The sequence below is a fragment of the Balaenoptera musculus genome, chromosome 11 (assembly GCF_009873245.2).
Source record: "Balaenoptera musculus isolate JJ_BM4_2016_0621 chromosome 11, mBalMus1.pri.v3, whole genome shotgun sequence".
In the NCBI taxonomy this organism is placed as follows: Eukaryota; Metazoa; Chordata; class Mammalia; order Artiodactyla; family Balaenopteridae; genus Balaenoptera; species Balaenoptera musculus.
The window spans coordinates 101614077-101637353 of NC_045795.1; the positions used below are offsets into that span (position 1 = coordinate 101614077).

Sequence of the window (23277 nt, forward strand, 5' to 3'; positions counted from 1 at the left end):
ACAGAGCAGAAGTCGTCGCTGTTGATGGATTCCGCGTGTTTCTCGGTCTACATGAAAGTTCAGGTGCGCGTGATACGATCTTAGTGTCTGGTTTCTTGACATTCAGCCTTGTCTCCTTTGTAAAGCAGTGTAATTGATTTCTGGGCACTTGAAAATAGAGCTGGGAGAGGGGAGACACGCTGCAAATACCAAGCAGGGGCAGCGGCAAGGCCGGCGCAGCGCCCACACGCATTCGTTCGTTCACCGGTCTGGTTGCTGCCTTGCAGAGCCTGGACACGGAGTCCTGGAACCGTAGCTCCCCCTGCAACTCTGGGGTTGCTCCCCAACTCCTGTAAAAACGATTACCTTTGAAGTGACGGGCATGAGGGGGGTGGGAGAGGAGCCCTAAAGCTTCTAGAGGTGGCCCTGGGGCTGGGTGGGGGGACAGCTTGCTGAGGCTGGAGAAGGGATCCTGGGCAGCGGGGCTCAGGGGCCCCACGTCTAACATCCTCGCGTGGGTCCGCGGCAGCGGAGGGTCTGCGTTCTAAGCGTGTGCTCTCTCTCGTTGCAGGTTGGAAGGAGAGCGCTCCCGCAGCGTCAGGTACGTGTGTCATCAGCCTCCGTCTGTGCCTCTGTCCTGGGAGCGGGCGGCGGCGGTGAAACCATGTGCTTCGCTTTCCCTCTGACGGGGCCTGGCCAGATCAGAGCCCTGCCCGCCACCTGGGCACCTCGGCCGTGCTGTGCTGCCTTGGGGTCCTGGAGCGAGAGCGCCAGTTTACTGCGTGGGCTTTCCTGGTCCTTGAGTGACCTTCACAGAGGTCACCCCGCCTGGTGGTGGTTCCTTCCCGTCGGGGCCGATGGTGACCCGGTTTGCCTGGGCTGTGACCCACGTAGGACCAGAATCGTCTCAGCTCAGACAGCCCCTGAGGCCAGGCTGGGCAGGTGGGGCAAGTCTTTGGGGAGTTTGGTGGAGGGACGGGCTCGCGGCCTGGACCGCAGTGTTTCTCCAGGGTGCGTGGAGCAGACTGATGGTACTTTCTCGGGGCCTGCGGCGGAGACCCCTCCGCCTCCCCACCCCTACCAGCTGGGGGCTCTGACTGGACCAAGCGGAGGGTGTTAGTGCCTCAGCCCAGGGGCTGGTGCAGCAAGGTCTCAAGGCTTGAGCTGGGGCCGAGAAAGCCATGGGGGATGGGAGACAGTGGGTGGTGGGGAGAGTGGGGGCAGGAAGGAGAGGCAAGGAGGCAATTAAAGAGCCACAGGGGCCCCGGGGCCCACTGGCTGCAGACCGGAGGGTAGGTACCTCCCCGTGACCCCCTGGGAGGAGATGCTCATCGGGCCTGGCGCTGGCAGTGTCAGGCAGGGTGGGGTCCTCTGGGCAGCCTGCGGAGCCAGAGGCAGAGGTGAAGGTGACTACATCCCGGGGAGGCTCCCTGGAGTCAGTACCCCATGCACTCGGCTGTGGCTTAGCGCAGGGGTCACGGGCGGGGCCAGGGGAGGGGCTGGGGCTGGGGCTGGTGGCCCCGAGTCATGCAGGGTCCCAGCCGGAAGCAGAGGCACACTCGAGGGGACCGAGCAGAGTGTCACAAGGATGAGGGCCTGAAGGGGCTGGGGGAGACGCTCTGAGGGACAGAGGGTGTCCAGGAGATGCAGGAGGAGGCCCGGCCGGGCATTCAGGGACATCCCAGTACTGCAGCTGTGAGAGCGGGGTGTGCTGGGGTGTGCTGGCGGCTGCCGGCGGGGACGAGGCCCGGGGTGCCGTCTGTGAACAGAGCCAGGTGCAGGAGAGCGTGGGCCTCACGTCACATCCTGGGGCAAGGGCAGGGGACACAGGCAGCTGTAGAATGTTCTCTCGGGAGGTGGGGGGCAGGGAAGGCGGGGACGGGGTGGCCGCGAGCCTCATCTGAGTCCCTGTGCTGTCTCTGGGCTGTGAACTGTCCACGTGTATGACCTCTTATTAAAAGTCACGAGCCGTCCGAGGGGAGGGTGGGTTGCTGAGCAGTGAGCGTCCCGGCACTGGGGGTGTGCAATGACGCTGGAAGGGGATTGGCTCGCGGATGGGGAGGGTGAGGTCCCGCCCCCCCGCCCCCCACCCCGTTGGGATCTGAGAACCGCCCTCTCTGACTGACACACTCACCCAGAAGGTGCTGCGGCTGAGATGGGGCCCTGCACTGAGGTCTCCTGAGACCTGTGGGTCCAGCCGGGCTCCCCATGAGTAGCGGTGGGAGGTGTGTGCAGGGTGAGCGAACCTCGAGGTGGCCGGCGAATGGCCCTGAAGAGCCTGGGTGCCCAGCCAGTCCCCCACCTCCAGCTGCAGCATCTCGTGGTGGTGGTGGAGGGGTGTCGGGAAGGTGGTTCTTTGAAGGCACTGACGCTGGAGCCGGGCCCAGGGAGGAGGGTTCTCTCCTCGGAAGAGGGGGGAGGACGCGTGCAGGGACCCGGAGCTGCATCGCTTGGCTGCCTGGTGGGAACAGGAATGGCCTTGGGACGCGGGCGGCGGAGTGCAGCGTGAACATATGCTCCCAGCTCCAGCCAGACGGTTCTCGGCAGGACGCCCTGGCGCTGAGGAGCCAGGCAAGGAAGAAAACTGATGGGAGCGCGGGCAGAGAAGGCTGCGTTTCAGCTCTTCTAGGGCTGAGGACCCCACCCCGATGGCTCCGGCCCGCTTGGCTGTGTGCACTCCTGGGTCGTGGGTGGAAACTGTCAGGACTTGAAGGTGCCGTGTTCAGGTCTGGACTGCGTCTCCATCCTGCGTTTCAGCCCCGGGGCCGTGGACGCCGGCATCAGGCCTTGGCCACGTGTCACACCCTTTGCTCGCCGGTGTGGCCACAGCACACACACACACACACACACACGCACGCACACACACAGCCCTCCCTTTGCTCAGGACCAGGAGGTGCCAGACTGCTCAGGTCTGACCCCTGATGGGTCCCAGTCCTCTCCCCATGCTCAGGTCACTGCCTCCCAGCACAGCTGCAGAATTGGGTTTCCAGGGAAGAGCGTCGTGGGGTCTCTTCTGTCAGTGAGCCCAGACCCCGCCGGGTGGCCTCTCCGTAGCCCCTCGGCCCTCAGGGCCGCCAGAGGGAGTGCTCTGCAACAGGGACCCTCTGGGTCTCCTCCACGATCCCCTTTGCCCCTCGGCCGGCACCTCCCACCTGTGCAGCCTGGTTTTCCACTACGCCCCCCTCGACCTCCTGCTTGCTCCCACCCAGCGGTGCTCCTCGCCTTCTAAACGCACCCAGTGACTCACTGCCTGCCTTCCGGCTTGTGCGTGTGACTTGTGCTGCTTGCTCCGCCCCCTCCACGGGGCAGACCTGTGCCTTTCTCGGAATTCCCCCAAGCTGCTGCCTCCCTGACACTTTGAGGGAGGCAGCGGCTTGGGGGGACTGAGGGGGGGCATGGCTGAAGTGCTGTCCTCCCCTCCACCCCTTGATGCTGAAAACCTGGCCTCTGTGCACCGGTGCCGAACCGAATCTCAGAGACAGTTTGGGGTGAAGTAGAAAAGGAGAGCTTTATTGCTTTGCCAGGCAAAGGGGGGGGGACACAGCGGACTCCTGCCCTTGAAAACTGTGTTGTCCCCACCCAGGAGGATTTGCTGAGGAGTTTTAAAGCAATGGTTCAAGGGTGGGGTGTGTGCGGGACCTGCACTCCTTTCATCTGGTCTCCGTGGTCTCTTGATGAGCTTCTCTGGTTCCTTTAGTCTGGCCTCAGGTGGTCTCCTCTGGAATGAAGAATGCTGACTTCTTCCATTTGAAGGGGTTTTACTTCTGTAAAGAGCTCAAAGATATTGTTTTGTGTATCCCTTGAGGGGGAACCAGGACCCTGCCCCAAGGCTGCACTGTTGTTTCTTGGCTTCTCCTCCCTTGTCTCTGCATCCCCTCCCTTCCCTGATTGGCAACCGTTTAAACTGCCCTTTGGAACTCAGGGAAGGTCACAGAGGCTGAACAGAGAGGCTCCTTGCCCAGGAGGAGCCCCACAGGGTCCTGCTTGGTTTCACCCTTGCCTTCTGTGGCTGCTGTGCTTGCTTTTGATACGCAAGTTCATGCTGCTTTTGCGTCCTAGTGAGGTGAGCCCCTGTCTTACTTCCCCGGGCAGCGTAATGGACCCCGGATGTGGCCCTGGGTCGTTTCCAGGTAGGGCCAGCACCTGCCAGGCACACAGCAGGCCGCAAGGGCCTTAGTGGAATGAATTTACCTTGGTATCACTAGGTATCCCTGGAGCCCCAGCATGATATCTTGCATATAGAACATGGACAAGCTAATGTTTGTTTTATTGAATTCAGGACCCATAAATATTTTCAGGCCATGAACTTGCAGGGAAAAAGAAAAGTGGACCATTCACCTTGGTCAGTGGAGAATCCTTCACATCCCTACGTCCACAACAAACCCTCACTAAAAATAGTGGGCAGAAGGGGCCACCTTTGACGTCTGGGTTTCGTTAGGCTGGCAAAGTGAGGTATTGATGGACGCCCTGAGCTGATTCTTTGCTGAATGTTAAGGAACTGAACCCTGAGAGACGACCCCCTGTTGCTCTCACCCTCCCCAGGGCCCCTTCATGGGGAGGTTATTTCCCTTTAGACTCCAGTGACCTGAGGCACTGTCTTTCTGCTTGGCTGTCTCAGCCTCCCCGAGCAGTAGGAAACTGCTTTTCCAGGAGAAGGCTGTTTGAGAATTCGCGTGCGCTTCTTTTCCCCGAGGCGAAACATTTGCAAGATCAGATGTATTCATTCTCCACAAATGAAATGACTCATTTTTGACCATTTTGCAAACGTAGGACTTTGCTCCTTGTGCCCGGGGAGCACGTGTCTGCTTTTCACTCCATTCCAGGGGAAGCTCACGAGGCCCAGACTTTGAATCTTTTCATGATTTATTTAGTCGGAAAGAGGAGAGGTTTGCAGAGTTTGGAGTTTGAAAAGAATGAAGAGCTACGTGGAGGGCCCAGAAAGAGTGCTGATACCGTATTTAAGATGCAAGGACTTTCTGCAGGGTAAAGAGTTATTTTCTCTCTCCCTGGCTCTCATCAACCCCTTGAAATGAACTCATATTCACTGGTAGGAATTAAGTATCATTTAACGAGTGTTCACCGTGGGTTGGGGCCTCACCTCATCTGTGCCAGCCCCGCCCCTGCATGTGAATTATTAGCCTCATTTTTTCAGCTCTGGGAAATTGAGGCTGAGAAATACTAACTAGCTTCCCTGGGAGCCAGGACATGGAACACCAAACCTTTCCAAGTCAGAATTCCTGGCGTCCTTGTTGAAAATACAGATGTCCAGGCCCGTCCTTCTCGTGTTTGAACGCAGCTGGGAATGTTTGCTGTGCAGGGTGACCAGAGCTGAACGCTCGCCTGCAGGATGGATTGGGAGCTGTTTCCAAATCAGAGAGAAGGGCTGGGGGCCTTGTCCCGCAGTGTGTCCGGTGTCCAGAGAGCCCGGACGAGGGGCTGAGCAGGTGGCCTAGGAGGTGAGCAAAATCCTTCTTAGCACCGTGGAATGGAAGGAGTAGAGGCAGTGGATTTAGACGAATCCAAATCCTTTCTCCTCGTCTTACCCTCATGTCACCAGGGATCAGATGCTGAACTCTCCAGGCCTCAAATTTCAGTCATTCAGCAGTCTTTATGAAACACCTACTGGGGGCTTCCCTGCTGGCGCAGTGGTTGGGAGTCCTCCTGCCAACGCAGGGGACACGGGTTCGAGCCCTGGTCTGGGAAGATCCCACATGCCGTGGAGCTGCTAGGCCCGTGCGCCACAACTACTGAGCCTGTGAGCCACAATTACTGAGCCCGCGTGCCGCAACTCCTGAAGCTCGCGCGCCTAAAGCCTGTGCTCCGCAGCAAGGAGAGCTACCACAATGAGAAGGCCACGCACCTCAACCAAGAGTAGCCCCCGCTCGCCGCAACTAGAGAAAGCCCACGCTCAGCAACGAAGACCCAACACAGCCAAAAATAAAATAAATAAGTAAATAAAATAAATAAATGTGTTTAAAAAAAAATAAACACCTTCTGTATGCTAACCACTAAGGGCATGAAGACCAGTGAGATACAGCGAATGAAATGGGAGCAAAGATCTCAGCCCACAGCCAGTGGGCCTGTCAGACGAGGCTGTTGGTGGGACAGTGTGTGACAGGAAGTACCATTCAGTTCACTTCTACCTTCTTCTCTCCTTTCTCCTCCCTCCACCAGTCTCTGGAGACTCACCTCCTTGGAATCCGGAGGGAGGATTGGAGGCAAGCTCATGTTTGCTGGAGCAGGAAGTGCTTGCCCCAGCTTGGGGGACATCCACGTGGCTGTCTTCCATCCTCCCTTCCCTCCCCCCCGAGATTTCTTGTCTCTCAGGGCCTGTTTCTTAATTTGCATCTCCTTGGCTCTGTGCTGCGTCCTGTGCCGTTTCCGCAGGATGGCCTTTCAGTTCACTAATACTCCCTTCAGCTGTGTCTGTGTGCTGTGGGGCCCATCCCTGGGGGGCTGAGGCTCTTAGATTGGGTCCATATGTGTTCAGCCTGATTCTGGAGGCACCAATGCTCCTCTCTTTACAACAGGAAATAGAAAGATCTTACAGGAACCAGATTCAGGTCACTGGGCGAAGAACCCATCTGGCTGGATATTTTATTTTGTTTTTATTTTTATTTGTTTTGGGGCCGCCCCACACAGCTTGTGGGATCTTAGTTCCCCGATCAGGGATTGAACCCGAGCCTCGGCAGTGAGAGTGTGGAGTCCTAACCACTGGACCGCCAGGGAAATCCCTCTGGCTGGATGTTTTAGAAAAATCCTCTGGTGACCATCTAGAAGATGGGCCAGAGATATTTGGGGGGTATCACGGCAATGCCAGCCTCATAGAGTGAGTTGGAAATGTTCTTTCTCCTGAATTTTTTTAGATGAGTTTGAGAAGGCTTGGAGTAAGTTCTTCTTAAAATATTTCGTAGAATTCACCAGTGAAGCCATCAATCAGATCCACAGCTTTTTTTTGTCCAGAGTCTTTGATTACTGATCTAGTCACCTTACTAGTTATGAGTCTATTCAGATTTTCTATTTCTTTGTGACCCAGTCTTGGTAGGATTTGTATTTCTAGGAATTTGTCGTGTTATCCAGGTTATCCAATTCATTAGGGTACAATTGCTCATAATCCTTTTTATTTCAACACAGTCAGTGATAATGTCTCCACGTTCACTTCTATTTTAATAATTTGTCTCCCTTTTTTTCTTAGTCAGTCTAGCTAACAGTCTGCCAACTTTGCTAATCTTTCCAAAGCACCTACTTTGGGTTTTGTTGATTTTCTCTATTGCTTTCCTATTCTCTGTTTTATCTCTGCTCTAATCTTCATTGTCAGCTTCCTTCTGCTAGCTTTGGGTTTAATTTGTTCTTTTTTTAGTTTTCTAAGTTGCACAAAGTGAGGTTATTGATTTGAGATCTTGTTTTTCAGTGTAAGCATTTATAGCTATAAATTATCCTCTTAGCACTGTTTTGCTGTGTCCCTAAGTTTGGTACGTCCTGTTTCGTTTTCCTTCATCTCCAAGTAATTTCTAATTCCCCTTGTGATTTCTTTGACAAAATTGTTCTTTATGAGTATGTTATGTAATTTCCACAAATTTGTGAATTTTCCACTTTTCCTCTGTTACTGATTTCTAACTTCATCCCATTGTGGTTGGAGAAGATACCTTGTATGATATCTATCTTTGAAAATCTACTAAGACATAAATTGTACTCTAACACGTGGTCTGTCCTGGAGAAGGCCCCACGTGCACTTGTGTGTTGTGTTGGTGGGTAGGGTCGCATGTGTCTTAGATCTGGTTGGTTCATTGTGCTGTTCAAGTCCTCTACTTCCTCGCTCATCTTCTGTCTGGTTGTTCTACCCATCCCTGAGAGTGGGGTATTGAAGGCTCCAACTCTTATGTAGAACCGACTATTTCTCCCTCAGTTATGCCCATTTTCGCTTCATATATCTTGATGATCCGTCATTAGGGGTGAAAATGTTTACAGTTTTATCTTCTAGCTGTACTGAATATACAGTGTCTTCTTTGTGTCTTATAACCTTTTCTGATTTAAAGTCCATTTGTCTGATGTTAGTACAACCACCCTGCTCTCCTGTGGTTACTGGTTGCATGGACTATCTTTTTCGGTCGTTTCATGTTCAACTTTTTTGTGTCTTTGGAAATAGAATGAGTTGGATCATACTTTTTTTTATTGTAATTGTTTTCAATATTTAATGGAGTTTTCTAATGATTATTGATCATATTTTTATATCTATTGTCTACTTTAATTTTTTATCTCATGAAATTTTTTTTTTACATCTTTATTGGACTATAATTGCTTTACATTGCTGTGTTAGTTGCTGCTGTATAACAAAGTGAATCAGCTATACGTGTACATATATCCCCATAGCTCCTCCCTCTTGCATCTCCCTCCCACCCTCCCTATCCCACCCCTCTAGGTGGTCACAAAGCACCGAGCTGATCTCCCTGTGCTATGCGGCTGCTTCCCACTAGCTACCTATTTTACATTTGGTAGTGTATATATGCCCATGCCACTCTCTCACTTCGTCCCAGCTTCCCCTTCCCCCTCCCCGTGTCCTCAAGTCCATTCTCTACATCTGCGTCTTTATTCCTGTCCTGCCCCTAGGTTCTTCAGAACCTTTTTCTTTTTTTTTTAGATTCCATATATATGTGTTAACATGCGGTATTTGTTTTTCTCTTTCTGACTTACTTCACTCTGTATGACAGACTCCAGGTCCATCCACCTCACTACAAATAACTGAATTTCATTTCTTTTTATGGCTGTGTAATATTCCATTGTATATATGTGCCACATCTTCTTTATCCATTCATCTGTCGATAGACACTTAGGTTGCTTCCATGTCCTGGCTATTGTAAATAGTGTTGCAATGAACATTGTGGTACGTGACTCTTTTTTGAATTATGTTTTTTTCAGGGTGTATGCCCAGTAGTGGGATTGCTGGGTCATATGGTAGTTCTATTTTTAGTTTTTTTTTTTTTTTTTTAATTATTATTATTATTTTAAATTAACTTATTTAATTATTTTTGGCTGTGTTGGGTCTTCGTTTCTGTGCGAGGGCTTTCTCCAGTTGCGGCAAGCGGGGGCCACTCTTCATCGCGGTGCGCGGGCCTCTCGCTATCGCGGCCTCTCTTGTTGCGGAGCACAGGCTCCAGACGTGCAGGCTCAGTAGTTGTGGCTCACGGGCCTAGTTGCTCTGCGGCATGTGGGATCTTCCCAGACCAGGGCTCGAACCTGTGTCCCCTGCATTAGCAGGCAGATTCTCAACCACTGCGCCACCAGGGAAGCCCCCTATTTTTAGTTTTTTAAGGAACCTCCATACTGTTCTCCATAGTAGCTGTATCAATTTACATTCCCACCAACAGTGCAAGAGGGTTCCCTTTTCTCCACACCGTCTTCAACATTTATTGTTTGTAGATTTTTGGATGATGGCCATTCTGACCGGTGTGAGGTGATACCTCATTGTAGTTTTGATTTGCATTTCTCTAATGATTAGTGGTGTTGAGCATCCTTTCATGTGGTTGTTGGCAACATGTATATCTTCTTCGGAGAAATGTCTATTTAGGTCTTCCACCCATTTTTGGATTGGGTTGTTTGTTTTTTTGATATTGAGCTGCATGAGCTGCTTGTATATTTTTGAGATTAATCCTTTGTCAATTGCTTCATTTGCAAATATTTTCTCCCATTCTGAGGGTTGTCTTTTCATTTTGTTTATGGTTTCCTTTGCTGTGCAAAAGCTTTTAAGTTTCATTAGGTCCCATTTGTTTATTTTTGTTTTTATTTCCGTTTCTCTAGGAGGTGGGTCAAAAAGGATCTTGCTGTGATTTATGTCCTAGAGTGTTCTGCCTATGTTTTCCTCTAAGAGTTTGATAGTGTCTGGCCTTACACTTAGGTCTTTAATCCATTTTGAGTTTATTTTTGTGTATGGTGTTAAGGAGTGTTCTAATTTCATTCTTTTACATGTAGCTGTCCAGTTTTCCCAGCACCACTTATTGAAGAGGCTGTCTTTTCTCCATTGTATATTCTTGCCTCCTTTATCAAAGGTAAGGTGACCATATGTGTGTGGGTTTATCTCTGGGCTTTCTGTACTGTTCCATTGATCTATATTTCTGTTTTTATGCCAACACCATACTGTCTTGATTACTGTAGATTTGTAGTATAATCTGAAGTCAGGGAGCCTGATTCCTCCAGCTCCGTTTTTCTTTCTCAAGATTGCTTTGGCTGTTCGGGGTCTTTTGTGTTTCCATACAAATTGTGAAATTTTTTGTTCTAGTTCTGTGAAAAATGCCAGTGGTAGTTTGATAGGGATTCCATTGAATCTGTAGATTGCTCTGGGTAGTATAGTCATTTTCACAATGTTGATTCTTCCAATCCAAGAACATGGTCTATCTCTCCATCTGTTGGTACCATCTTTAATTTCTTTCATCAGTGTCTTATAGTTTTCTGCATACAGGTCTTTTGTCTCCTTAGGTAGGTTTATTACTAGGTATTTTATTCTTTTTGTTGCAGTGGTAAATGGGAGTGTTTCCTTAATTTCTCTTTCAGGTTTTTCATCATTAGTGTATAGGAATGCAAGAGATTTCTGTGCATTAATTTTGTATCCTTCTACTTCACCAAATTCATTGATTAGCTCTAGTAGTTTTCTGGTAGCATCTTTAGGATTCTTTATGTATAATATCATGTCATCTGCAAACAGTGACAGTTTTACTTCTTCTTTTCCAAATTGGATTCCTTTTATTTCTTTTTCGTCTCTGATTGCTGTGGCTAAAACTTCCAAACCTATGTTGAATAAAAGTGGTGAGAGTGGGCAACCTTGTCTTGTTCCTGATCTTAGTGGAAATGGTTTCAGTTTTTCACCATTGAGAACGATGTTGGCTGTGGTTTTGTCATATATGACCTTTATTATGTTGAGGTAAGTTCCCTCTATGCCTACATTCTGGAGAGTTTTTATCATAAACGGCTGGTGAATTTTGTCGAAAGCTTTTTCTGCATCTATTGAGATTATCATATGGTTTTTATACTTCAGTTTGTTAATGTGGTGTATCACATTGATTGATTTGCGTATATTGAAGAATCCTCACTTTCCTGGGATAAACCCCACTTGATCATGGTGTAGGATCATACGTTTTTATCCTTTCTGCCAGTCAGTCTTTTGTTTGGAGAATTTCATCCATTTACATTTAAAGTAATTACTAATAAGGAAAGACTTATTTCTTTTATTTTGCTGTTTGTTTTCTATACACTTTATGGCTTTTTTGTCCCTCATTTCCTGCATGGCCATCTTCTTTTGCTCTTAGCGGATTTTTTGTAGTGAACGATTTTAATGTCCTTCTCATTGCCTTTTGTGTATATTCTATGGCTCTTTTCTTTCTGGTTACCATGGGATTACATTTAACATCCTAAAGTTATAACACTCTAATGCCAAGTTATACCAGCTTAACTTCAATAACATACAAAAATTCTGCTCCTATACAGCTCTGACCCCACCCCCTTTCAGTTACTGATGTCACAGAACTACATCTTCACGCATTTTGCGTCCAAAAACAGACTAATAATTGGGTTTTTAATTACATTAATCTCTTAAATCAGGTAGAAAATAAAAAGTGGAGCTACAAACTGATGTTACAGTAGTACCAACTTTTCTAATCATCTGTGTATTTACTTTATTTTTTCACAAGGCTTTGAGCTACTGTCCAGTGTCCTTCATTTCAACCTGAAGGACGCCCCTCGTTGCAGGCAGGTCTGGTGCTAAAGAACTCTCTCAGCTTTGGTTTATCTGGGAAGTTCTAAATTTCTCCCTCATTTCTGAGGGACAGTTTTGCCAGATATAGGATTCTTGGTTGACAGCTTTTTTCCTTCAACACTTTGAATACATCAAGCCCATGCCGTCTGGCCTCCAAGGTTTCTGATGAGAAATCTCCTGATCTTACTGGAGAAAATCAGATAAAGCTGTTTTCCTCTCAGCTCTATAGATGCTAACAATGTACCTTCACAGCCAGGCCAGGTCTCTACTCGTCTTCCATGCAGTTCCTTCCTATGCATTACTTCCTGGAGCCGATAGTTCTTAGAATTGATAGTAAATGAATTCCCATTTAAATTCTATTCTAATTGTTTCCTCTGTGTGGGTTAGTTGGATTGTGAGCTCCACAAGGGGAAGTTCTGGAATCACCCCTCAACATCCCAGGTTTTCAAATACTATGTATTCGACATAATAACAAAAATAATAAAGATACTTACCTTACCGTGTCTTATGCAACAGAACATTTTCCTATAGTGTCGTGATGTCAGTTGAGTTGTAGTATTATTTTGAGACCAGAGTTTAAGGAAACAGAATTTAATATTTCAAGTGTCTATGTTATGAGGTCTTTAGAAGCCAAAAATTATTACAGATTTTCAAGCTAGAAATGAAAAGGCCACTGGATTATCCTACAGTTTTCATTTCGAATAAAGTAAATATCAATCTCTAATAACCCACATAAACAGAAAGCTCTTTGGGTCCTTTTTTTTGTTTGTTTTTGTTTTGGTTTTTTTTGGTTGTTTGTTTGTTAAAGAGTAAAGGGGCCTTGAGACCAATCAGTGAGAAAACCACTGTGGTTTATCCCCAGCTGTGTCTGGTCCGTTTCTTGCTCTGACCTCATAGGTGCCACTGTGATGTATTCACAGAAAACCTATAGAAGTCCCTGCTGGGCCCCGGTTTTGGGTCTTTATAGCCCAGGAAGCTGCCTTTGGTGACCTGATGGCCTTGGACCCACAGTTGGCTTGTTTTTTCCTTTTTACCCCCATTTTGTTTATTTGTTCTTTTTTCTCTACTCTTTTATTTTTCTGTGTTCTTTTTCTCATTTTATCTGAATTTTTTTTTGTATTTTTAGTACAGCTGGTATCATTAGAATTGTTGGTATAGTTAGTGTAGTTGGTATTTATTAGCACAGTAAGTATAGTTAGTGTTGTTGGTTAATATCGTCAGTGTAGTTAGCAGGTCACCATGGTGCAGGGCCTCACTGAGGCCTCCCTGCTGACAAGGAGGCTCGTATGGACTATTCCAGGCTCCTCAGGACCACTGGCAAGGTAGCTTTGCCAAGGTGACATTGGCCCAGATGGCCATCAGAGTCATTAAGGAAAATCAGCAGAGCTCCTCCAGCCTCCAGGCACTTTACCATGAAGTCCACAGCATGAAGGTTTTAAATCATCCAACATCATAAAGTTATCCAAGGTGACTGACCGGAGGAGACCTGTTGGACCATTTACAGGACCACGGCCACAGGACAGACGGAGGCCCGGGGCACATGGGCAGCTGGTCTCCACCCTGCAGCACGGCCACCAGGAGGGGATCGAGCCTGGGACCTGAGCCAGGATACCTCCTCTCTGAGGATGAGATGGACACGACAGCTGCAGACTTGGGCCCCAGCGTGAGTTCACGGGCAGAGGAGCCTCGCGTCCCCACGCGGCTGTACGGGGAGAAAGTGGGTGGCCTGAGGAGGGCCAGGAGTCAGGGCAGAGGCCAGAGAGCCCCCCAGTCCCCCAGCCAGCCTGGAGGCGAGGACCACCACCTCCAGCCCAGCCCTGCGGCGGGGCCCAGGGCCTCCCCTCCAGCCACAGCACCAGCTGCCATACTGGAGCCTCAGAGAAAACCACACGCCCCCAGGGCGGGACCCTCCTGGGCACCTTGATGCTGGGACCCCAGCCTCGCCCTCTGGCAGCCAGAACTGGCAGCGGGTGGCTGGGAGATTCTCGAACTTTATCAGAAAGCATCTATGTTTCAGGCTGCCGGGCAAGAAGCGTCACAGCAAAGTGAGCCCAATGTGACCCCTTTTGGACGGCCGAGGAAGGGCAGACCGCATTTAAATGCAGGGCAAGAGGACGCGGAGCCAGGAGCCTGGCGACAGGTGCGGGAGATGGGCCGGGGCTGGATACACACTCCCTCCTGCGAGCAGGAGCAGGGCAGGACGTGCGCGCTGTGTGCACAGATGCCAGTGGACGAGGGGAGTGTTTTCTGCTCGAGATTCAAATCAGGAGGGTATCCAGCGCCTCCACGACACCGTATCCAAAACCATGGTGAGCTTCGAGGACGAACTGGAGCTGCCTGGGGCAGGTCTGCCCCTCGGCCCCCGCCTGGGTGTCACTGCAGAGACTGGACAGTCTTTCCTGGGGCGCTCCCCTCCCCCGCCCTTCTCTGTCTTTTCTTCCATGCTGGTGGGGAGGGGATGGTTCTTGTCAGGTACTTGGTTCTTCCTCATCTTGAGCTCGATGCTCCAGAAAGCTGCATCACAGATGCTCTGTTCTGCACCCTCCTGCCCAGAATCGGGGCTGTGTATGCTCCAGTCTGAGAAGCAGGGAGTGACGTGGTGCTTGGAGTTCATCAGAACAACTAAATGGAATAATGACTTTAAAGAATTATCACGGCAGCCATACATGCGGTGCTGAAGGGAAGAGGCTGGGAGCCGCACTCAGGGCAGAAATGCAGACACTGTGCCTTGCCTTCCTGCACGAACACCACCGAACATTCCCAGAAGGACCGCGGGCAACTTTTGGTCCTGTGCCCTGTGTTCATTATGACCAAGAGGTTCATTATAGGATAACAAAGCCCCGTGAAGCAGCCTGTGTGGGGAGTCGGAGAAGTGGTGGGGGGGCGTGGCCCCCCGGAGAGGCTTGGGGTCACTTTCCTGTGCAGCTGGCTTTTCTGACTGTCATGCAGGAGTCGGGCCTTTTCCCCTTTCCCCATCAGGGAGGGGCCCCGAGGCGTGGGTCTGAGCACAGGAAACGGAGAGCAGGCATCCGGGCGGCAGGAAGCCGGGGTGTCAGGCACACGCAGGACAGAAATGGGGAGCGAGGCTGGGAGTCTGGGGCTGGGCCGGCCCCCCTTGCTTCCAGGACCACCCCCACTGGTGCACCGTGCTCGGCGGCCCCAAACTCACGCTCCCCCAGCTCAGGGCCTGGAAGCAGGCGGCCCTGAGGTCAGAGCTCTCAGCTCCCGAGACCGTCTCCCCCTCTTCCGTGAGCCTCGGGCCCGGGCTGGGCCGTGGCCACTGCTGATTTCCCTCATCCGTCCAAGCTCCGTCCCGCAGGGGGGCTTTGGGTGTTTTTCTAAAGGGCAGGGGACCCACGAGCAGGGAGTGGCACGGCGGCCTTCCACTGGACGAGACGCGTCTGGCTGCAGGTGTCCAGGGCCGAGAGCCTCCGTCCGTAAGGGAGCCCCGCCAGCGGTTGGCCAGCAAAACTCATGAAGAGCACCCAGAATCTCATGACTTTTAGCTGGTTCCTGAATTATGAAGTGCTTAGTGCAGTTGACGGACAGTGTTTCATACAACATGATTTCAGGGTTGAGAGTGGTGGGGAGGTGGGAGGGAACACTAGAAGGGGCGGGGCCGAGGGGTCCGGGTGGCTCCCAGTAGCCTTGTCCGCTTCCCAGAGCACCGAACACTGACTTTCAGCTGGTCACGCGGCCGCCCGGGACTACAGAGGTGCCACCTCCTCTGCAGCGAGGCTGCTTGTGTGACCAAGCTCTCCCTCTAGGACGGGAAGGGAAGCGATTTGCACAAGCTCTAGAGTATGTCCCGGGAGAGAGAAGCAGGCCCTTTCTGCTTCTCCCTCTGTCCTGCCCCTGGAAACATGAGCTCTGAGGTTGGAGCTCCGTCCTGCCCGTGGGGACGAGGCAACTCCTCTGGGACGACAGGGCAGCAGGGACAGGGGCTTCCTGGACCAGCCCTGGACAGTCAGCCTCCAGACCCAGCGCGACGGATGCCAGCTTCCGTTTGCCACTCTGCTGTGAGGCCCTGTGTTACAGCCGCTGAGCCTTTTCCTAAGTAGGACAGCAGTCCTGGAGGGGACATTTCTTGTGGTTCCCTTGGGTCCGGCTGCTCCCAGGACCACAGCTGTCTGACATTTCCAGTCCCCCCTTCCATAGGTGACAGCCAAGCTCAGCTCCAGCCCACTCTCTTCTCTGGCCGCTTCTGTGGAAATCTAACGCAGGAAGACAGAGGCTCCCGACTGAACTAGTCAGGAGCTGATGTCTTCCAGGGGCACCAGCCCCACTCAATCCCAGAGACGTAGGTGGTTTTGAAATATTCTGCACTGACTCTCTCCCTGCTAATATCTGCAGATTCTAATTAGATAACTCAGGGAACAGGCCGTCTCATGCGTGGTGTAACTTGATTATTGCTAGAAAGATGAGTTTGGAACTGACAAGTTCCCTGCTAGGCTGACAAGTATAAAAACTTAATTTGAAAAACCAACCAAATTTCATACACAGTGTGAAAGCAGAGACTGGGACTTGGTCAAGCCTTGGCCTGAGCTGTCCGTTTGGGGAGGTGGATATTTAGGGCCTCCTGGGTGTCTGGCTCTGTTTAATTTCTTACATGCCCTCCACTTACGAAGCCTGCGATTTTATGGGGGAAAGGAACTCTAACATAAAAGTATTCAGCTGATTGAGGACATGTTAAAAAGGTATACAATTCACTTGTTAACTTGTTTACTCTAAGTGTCTGCAAAGTATCTTGTCAGGCTGGTTTAAAACAGGATGTGTTTATAGAAAATTTGCCTTTAGCACCTGCTGTGTACTTGGTCCCAGGTTGGGGGCTCAGGAGACTGTGAGGAGGAGGGAGCCTGGGTGTCTGTCCACAGGAGACCAACTAATGCCAGATGGAGAAGGGGGGAAATACCTCTGATGGCGGAGGGGAGCTGGGGTCTGGGGTAGCTGCGGAGCATCTCCACAATGTGATCTGGTGGGGACGGGGAAGGGTGTGGGTGTGCTGGGTGGAACAGCATGCACAGTGGCTAAGAAGGTGTGGGGGGTTGGGGGGTGTGACCCTGTAGCAGGCCTCCATCCCGCTTTCCTCTGTGATGATGGGGAAGATGATGAGAGCAGCTTAGTGAGCCCTCCTGGGGCCCTGTTTCTAGTTCTTTATTACAGATGAGGCCACTGAGGCACAGAGAGGGCAGTGGCCCCCGAAGGTCACACAGCAGGGAACCAGCTTAATCCAGGCCACACGGTCAGTGTCTTTTACGACCGACTCTCTGCTGCCAGCAGGGGTGCAGGCCTGGAATGGATGATGAAGGCAGTCTGAGCCCCAGTGCCCCATCGGATGCTGAGTTGCCCTCAGGAAACACCCCTCAGCACCTACTTGCACACCCCCAGGGACAGAGCTCGTTGCTGTTCCTGGAAGCTGGCCAGGCCTCCCTGTGATTTGGCCTGGGACAGCCCAGGAGAGGCCTGGAGCAGCCACAGGCCCCTGGAGGCTCCCTGTCCCCAGCTGCGCAGCTCTGGTTCCCCGGCTGTCCCTGGCAGCGAGCCTGATGGAGGTGACAGCCGTGCAGCCAGGAGCGCTGTGGAGATGAGGGCACATTGGGCCCAGTGCAGGGACACGCACATGTTCAGACCTTCACTCAGCAAACACTGATTCAGGCCTTGCAGTGTGGCCGGCCTGGACCTGGGCCTGGGTGTCCAGCGGTGAGTACAGCACAGCTCCTTGAGCCGCCTGCCTGATGGGAAAGCAGTGCTCAGAGAAACGGGCCCCCAGTGCCCCCACCCTGCTCCCCACGAATAATCACTCTGAGCTGAGCCTGCAGCCGTGGGTCCCAGTGGAGGGTAAAGGAGGCAAGGGACACCCACCACGGGCACTGACCACGAGCCTGGATGCTGGAGCTGGACGGCCTGGGCTCTGTGACCTGGGCGGTCACCTCACCTCTCTGTGCCTCAGTTTCCCATCTGCAGAAAGGGCTGATGACGTTGGCACCTCGCCCACAGATTTCCGTGAGGATTAGGTGGGGTCCTGCTTCTAAGGCACGTAGGACGGTGTCTGGCAGTAGATCAGGCTGCCGCTCACCTCACAGCAGTCTGTCCCCATTTTAGAGATGAGAAAACCAAGGCTGAGAGGGGCTATGAGACCAGCTCGGGCTCACCCCCTCCTCATGCTGTGCTGATGTCCCCTCTGTGTCCAGCTCTCGTGCGTTCACCTTGTCTCTCTGTCCCCTGTAACCCCCCAGCAAAGTAGATGCTAAGAATCTCTGAGCAAATTAATGGATGAATGAAGACAAGCCCTGCTCCCCACCTTGGGCTCTCGGGGCCGTGGGCTGGACTGGGGCGTCGGGCTCCCCCAGACCATCAAGGAGACACGGCATGTCCATCACCTCGCTCACACCCAGCACGGAGAAGGTGTGGGGACCGAGGGCCAGAGGGCGCTGGAAGAACCCCGGGTGCGGGGGGATGTCAGTGAGGCAGTGGGGAGGCACAGAGAGGCCTCTGGAAGACAGTCTCCAGGCAACCGAGGCGCGGGAACAGTGATACCCAGGAGGGGGCAGAGGACGGAGTCGAGCCTGGCGCCGCCCCCTGCTGGACACTGAGTGGGGTGAGAATTAGGACAGGCCTGGCCCCCACTAGGCCTCCTCCTCATCCAGCAGAGGGGAGAGGAAAAGATAAGAAGGCCAGTACAGATGACCCCAAGGTGCCCCCTGCATGCTGGGCGCTGCTTCAAGGATTCTGTAGGTTCCTCAGAACCTTGTGAAGTGCCTGCCGATTCCAGCGCCACGTAGACAGGAGAACTGAGGCCCGGAGGACACAGTGACACCCCTAGGACAGAGCCAGGACTCAGCCCAGAGCGTGTGCGCTGGGCCCCTCACTGAGAGCAGCCTCTGGGCATCAGGGACTCGGGAAGCGCCCCGGCCTCCCTCTGACAGCGGCGTCCTGGCTTCTTAGGCAGGGAGGCTCCCCGCGCCCATCCCCAGGCCTCTCTGAGGGACACTGATGTGTGGGACCATGATGGCTCCGGGGAAAGGAGAGAGAGTGTGGCCTGGGCGTCAGGTCTGCGTCAGACCCCAGCTCTGCCCTGGCCAGCTGTGGGACCTGGAAATGTTCCCCGACCTCTCCGTGCCCGGCTTTCCAACCCTGAGTCGGAGGACTGCTGGGCTTGGCACACAGTAGGCCCTCAACCAGAGAAAAAAGCCAGTCCTCCCCAAAGAACCTCTCCTATTACATGCCCAAAGCAAAGCACATGTGCCACGCGCCACAGAGCTGATCCTTGACAAGCAGGGCAAGTGCAGCCCAGCAGGTCCTCCCGCCCCTGCCTGAGGCCCTTCCCTCCTCAGTGACAGTGGCTTGGTCACGGCATCCCAGGAAGTCTCAGCTGAGCTTCTGTGACTTGAGGGAATTCCCTGTTCCCCACAACTTGGTTTCCAGGTCGTTCCAGCAAGGAACGAGAGCACCTGCTCAGTGTTTTAGCGGCAAGGTCCTCCCTTTACAAATCGCCCATCACTTTTGGGCCAGGAGATGTGAATTCCTGAGCATGTGACTGTCTGCCCAGTGACTTCAGGGGAATCGTGCCCACCCACCACTCTCCTTGTAGCCGGCCTCCTAGAAAAGAGGCGTTAGTGATCCACGGCCATGTACGGTTTTATCAGAACACAGCCCCACCCACTATTGGAAACACATGGGTGAAAAACAGAATCTCCCCAGTGCCTGGACCCCGTCATCCAGAGAGCAGGGGTCAAGGTGCCTCCAGAACAGAAGAAGGTATTTAGAAATCACATATCTGATGAGGGGTCAGTACCCAAAATATATAAAGAACTCATACAACTCAACAGCAAAAGACCAAGCAACCCAGTTTAAAGATGGGCAGAGGATCTGAATAGACATCTTTCTAAAGAAGACATTGACGGGGCCATCAGGTACGTGAAAAGATGCTCAGCATTGCTAATCATCAGGGAAATGCAAATCAAAACCACAATAAGATATTGTATCACCTCACACCTGTCACAATGGCTGTCATCAAAAGACAAAAAATAGCAAGTGTTGGCGAGGATGTGGAGAAAAGGGAACCTTCGTGCTCTGTTGATGGGAATGGAAATTGGTGCAGCCACTATGGAAAACAGTATGGAAAGTCCACAAGAAAATTAAAAAGAGAACTACCATATGGTCCAGCAATTCCACTTCTGGGTATTTATCTGAAGGAAAGGAAATCACCATGCTGAGAAATATCTGTACTCTCATGTTCATTACAGCATTATTTACAAAAGCCAAGACATGGAAACAACATCAGTGTCCATAGAGAAGTGAATGGATGAAGAAAATGTGATGTGTGTGTGTGTGTATAATGAAATCTAATTCAGCCGTAAAAAGAGAAGGAAATCCTGCCATTTGCGACAACATGGACCTTGAGGGCGTTACGCTAAGTGAAACAAGTCAGACAGAGAAAGACAAATACCATACAATCTCATATGTGGAATCTGAAAAAAAACAAACCCGAACTCATCGACACAGAGAACAGATTGGTGGTTGCCAGACGTGGGGGGCAGGGAAGGAGAAATGGATGAAAGGGTCAAAAGGTACAAACTCCCAGTTATACCGTAAGTTAAGTCCTGAGATGTCCTGTATAGCAGGGTGACGATCATTAACAACACCGTGTTGTGTATTTGGAAGTTGCAAAGAGAGTAGATCTTAGCAGTTCTTGTCACAAGGAAAAACACATTGTGACTCTGTGTGGTGATGGATGTTACCTAGACTTATTGTGGTGATCGTTCCACAATATGGACATATATCAAATCATGCTGTACACCTGAAACTAACACCATGATACGTGACAATTATATCTCAATTTTTAAAAACGAGAGAGCAGGGGTGAGAGCGTGGACAAAAGGCTGCGTTTGCCCTGCAGCAGCAGAGGGCCGTAAGTGGGACAGAGTCCGTAGGTCCTACAGAGCCTGAAGTATTTACTGTTTGAGACTTCATGGGAGAAGTGTGTCGATCCTGGAAGACAGTGGTTGTACAGCAACGGCGTGCCTGGGTGCTCGCTCAGCCCAGCCAGCTCCTGTGCTCTACTGGTCGCCCCATTTAATCCCCCTTCCCACCCTAAGAGGGAGAGACTTCAATATCCTCATTTTACAGATGAAGAAACTGAGGCTTCTTTTGCTTTTAATAACTAACCAAGAGGTGGACCCCCAAGAACTCCAGTGTTCTGGTTTCAAAGCCACAAAACCCCGATTTCTAGAAGGCGGGGATCCAGGCACCGGCGACCCTCCCTCTTCCACGCTTAGAGTTGTGCTTTGGGGCCGGCCGGCCCAGAGGCTGCTGGATTAACACTTAATCCACTTATTCTGCACCTGCTCAACCCTTGACTGCTGCTCTCCTGCTGCTGCTGACACTTCTGCCAGCTGAGGTTTTACAGGTGAATCATCACCACTCGCCCACCCTGCCCTTCTGTGGGGCAGCCCCTCCTCTCTCGTTATTCTAAATCCTTAGCTCGCAAATCTGCAGAACTGCTTTAAAAGAGCCCTGCCAGCCTCTGTGGAGGTGTTGACAAGGGGAAGGGAGGGAGAGTTTGGGGTGGCCTCTTATACTGAAGGTGACACGTGAAAGGGACAGTATTTATGTCCATAATCGGACTCAGTTTGATGCTAAGAACTCAGTCCCAGAGAGAAATAAAAGCTGAGAGGCTGAAGCTTACGCAGTTGCTGACAAAGGGGCTTGACTGCTGCGTCGTAAATGTGTAATTTAATTTTAAAAATCAGCCCCCTGGATGATGACAGTTTGCCCTTTAAGGCTGGAAATGGCCACCTGACCCCTGCGCCCCCCTCAGTTCCAGGATGTGATTGTCTGGGCATTGGGGAACTTAACTGGGCACACCTGCCCACGTGTGCACCCACGGACTGTGGTCCCCATGGGTCAGGGCGCTCCTCATGCCAGGCCCAGGAGGCCCACCCGGGTCACAAGGGAGGACTGACGCGTCTGTGGGGTCCCACGTGTGCCCTCTGCAGGGCTGAGCGTTGTGTAGAGGAAAGGCCTCCCCATCTAGCAAGCGTCCTGGCCGGGGGTGGGGAGGCTGCCCCGCTCTGAAGTCATAAAGGGGATGGTGGATTGGAATCCCACCCCCCCCAACTCGCCAGTGAGCCCCTCACCCGTGTCCAGCCTCTGTTTTCTCCTCTGTAAACTGGAACCCAGTCACCCTTGCCCTCGGACATGGGGGCGCCCTGTGTAAATTACAACACAAAGTGCTGGCTTGTTTGGGCGCCCTGGGGTGTGCGGGCCCGAGGCTGGGCTGGGGGCAGGTGGGAGAGAAGAGGTGTGGGTGAAGCAGGTGTGCTGGCAGCGCTGTCTAAGAAGTGGGCTGAGTCTGTGCGTTCTAATATCCAGAAACAGGTAGCTGCCACGAGCACATTCATTACCCAGGGTCATGTTTGCTGTCTCTTGTCAATTACAATCATCTGTTTGAACAGAGGCCTGTGGAGTCTATTAGCGACATTACTGCCCATTACTGAATGGCTCTGCCCAGCTCCTAAGCACAGGGGCCTCTGTACACCGTGATTTCCCATCTGCTCCTGCACTCACTCTCTTACTCTCAGTAGCTCCCCGTTGCCCAGGGCCTGCCCCACTCCAGGCAGAAAACCTCCTGTGAGGCCCTGCCCACCTTCCCCACCTGTGCTGTATTCCTGCAGCAGTGAACCACCGGTGACCCCGAGCCCCCAGGTCGTCCCTGGCACCTCTGAACCTCTGCCTGTGCTGCTCCTCCTGCTCTCCTGTTCCCTTGTCTTTGAACCCTCAGCTCCCTTGTGCATTTCTCCTTTAAGGCAGGATGGTGTTGGTTGCTTACCCAGCAGCCTTTGCCCAGGCCACCCCGCCTTCTTCCCGTGGATGCTCAATTTGGAGGAATCACAGTTGGTCCAAGCCAGTCATGGCAGCTGCTTCCCCCCCACTCACTAGTGATTGGTCAGGACAAGGGCTCATGACCCAGTTCTGGCCGGTGACATATTAGAGGAAGTCTCTGGGGGCTTCTGTGAGAGATTTTCCTTCCTGAAAAGAAAGAGCTGCACAGGGAAGAGGGTGCCCCCTTGCTTCTGGTTTGAGTGTTAACTGTGCAGAGGTGATGGCTGGAGCAGAGGCAGCCACCCTGCATCCATGAGGGAGTGACACCAACATTCTGATAATGGTGCAGTAGAGAGGTGGGTGGCATCTGATGACATTGTTGGGCCACGAGACTACCTCTGGACTTCCCGTCGCTCACGTCTTTATTTTTTTTTTTATTTACCATTTTAACCATTTTTTAAAATTTATTTTTTTTGGCTGCATTGGGTCTTCATTGCTGCAGGCGGGCTTTCTCTAGTTGCGGCGAGCGGGGGCTACTCTTTGTTGCTGTGTGTGGGCTTCTCATTGTGGTGGCTTCTATTGTTGTGGAACACAGGCTTTAGGCATGTGGGCTTCTAGTTGTGGCTTGTGGGCTCAGTAGTTGTGGCTCACGGGCTCTAGAGCGCAGGCTCAGTAGTTGTGGCGCACGGGTTTAGTTGCTCCGCAGCATGTGGGATCTTCCCAGACCAGGG

The 23277-nt window shown here is 51.8% G+C and overlaps 1 protein-coding gene across 5 annotated transcripts in view; it reads left to right on the forward strand.

Annotated features, from left to right (window-relative positions):
• The window catches only part of IQSEC1 (IQ motif and Sec7 domain ArfGEF 1), a 331819-nt gene that overhangs the window by 95488 nt on the left and 213054 nt on the right, over positions 1-23277 (forward strand). For all 5 annotated transcript variants that reach the window (XM_036868761.1, XM_036868760.1, XM_036868762.1 and 2 more), the window contains exon 2: positions 551-580. In XM_036868761.1, the coding sequence (XP_036724656.1) occupies positions 551-580 (30 nt within the window). The remainder of the gene's footprint in view (positions 1-550; positions 581-23277) is intronic.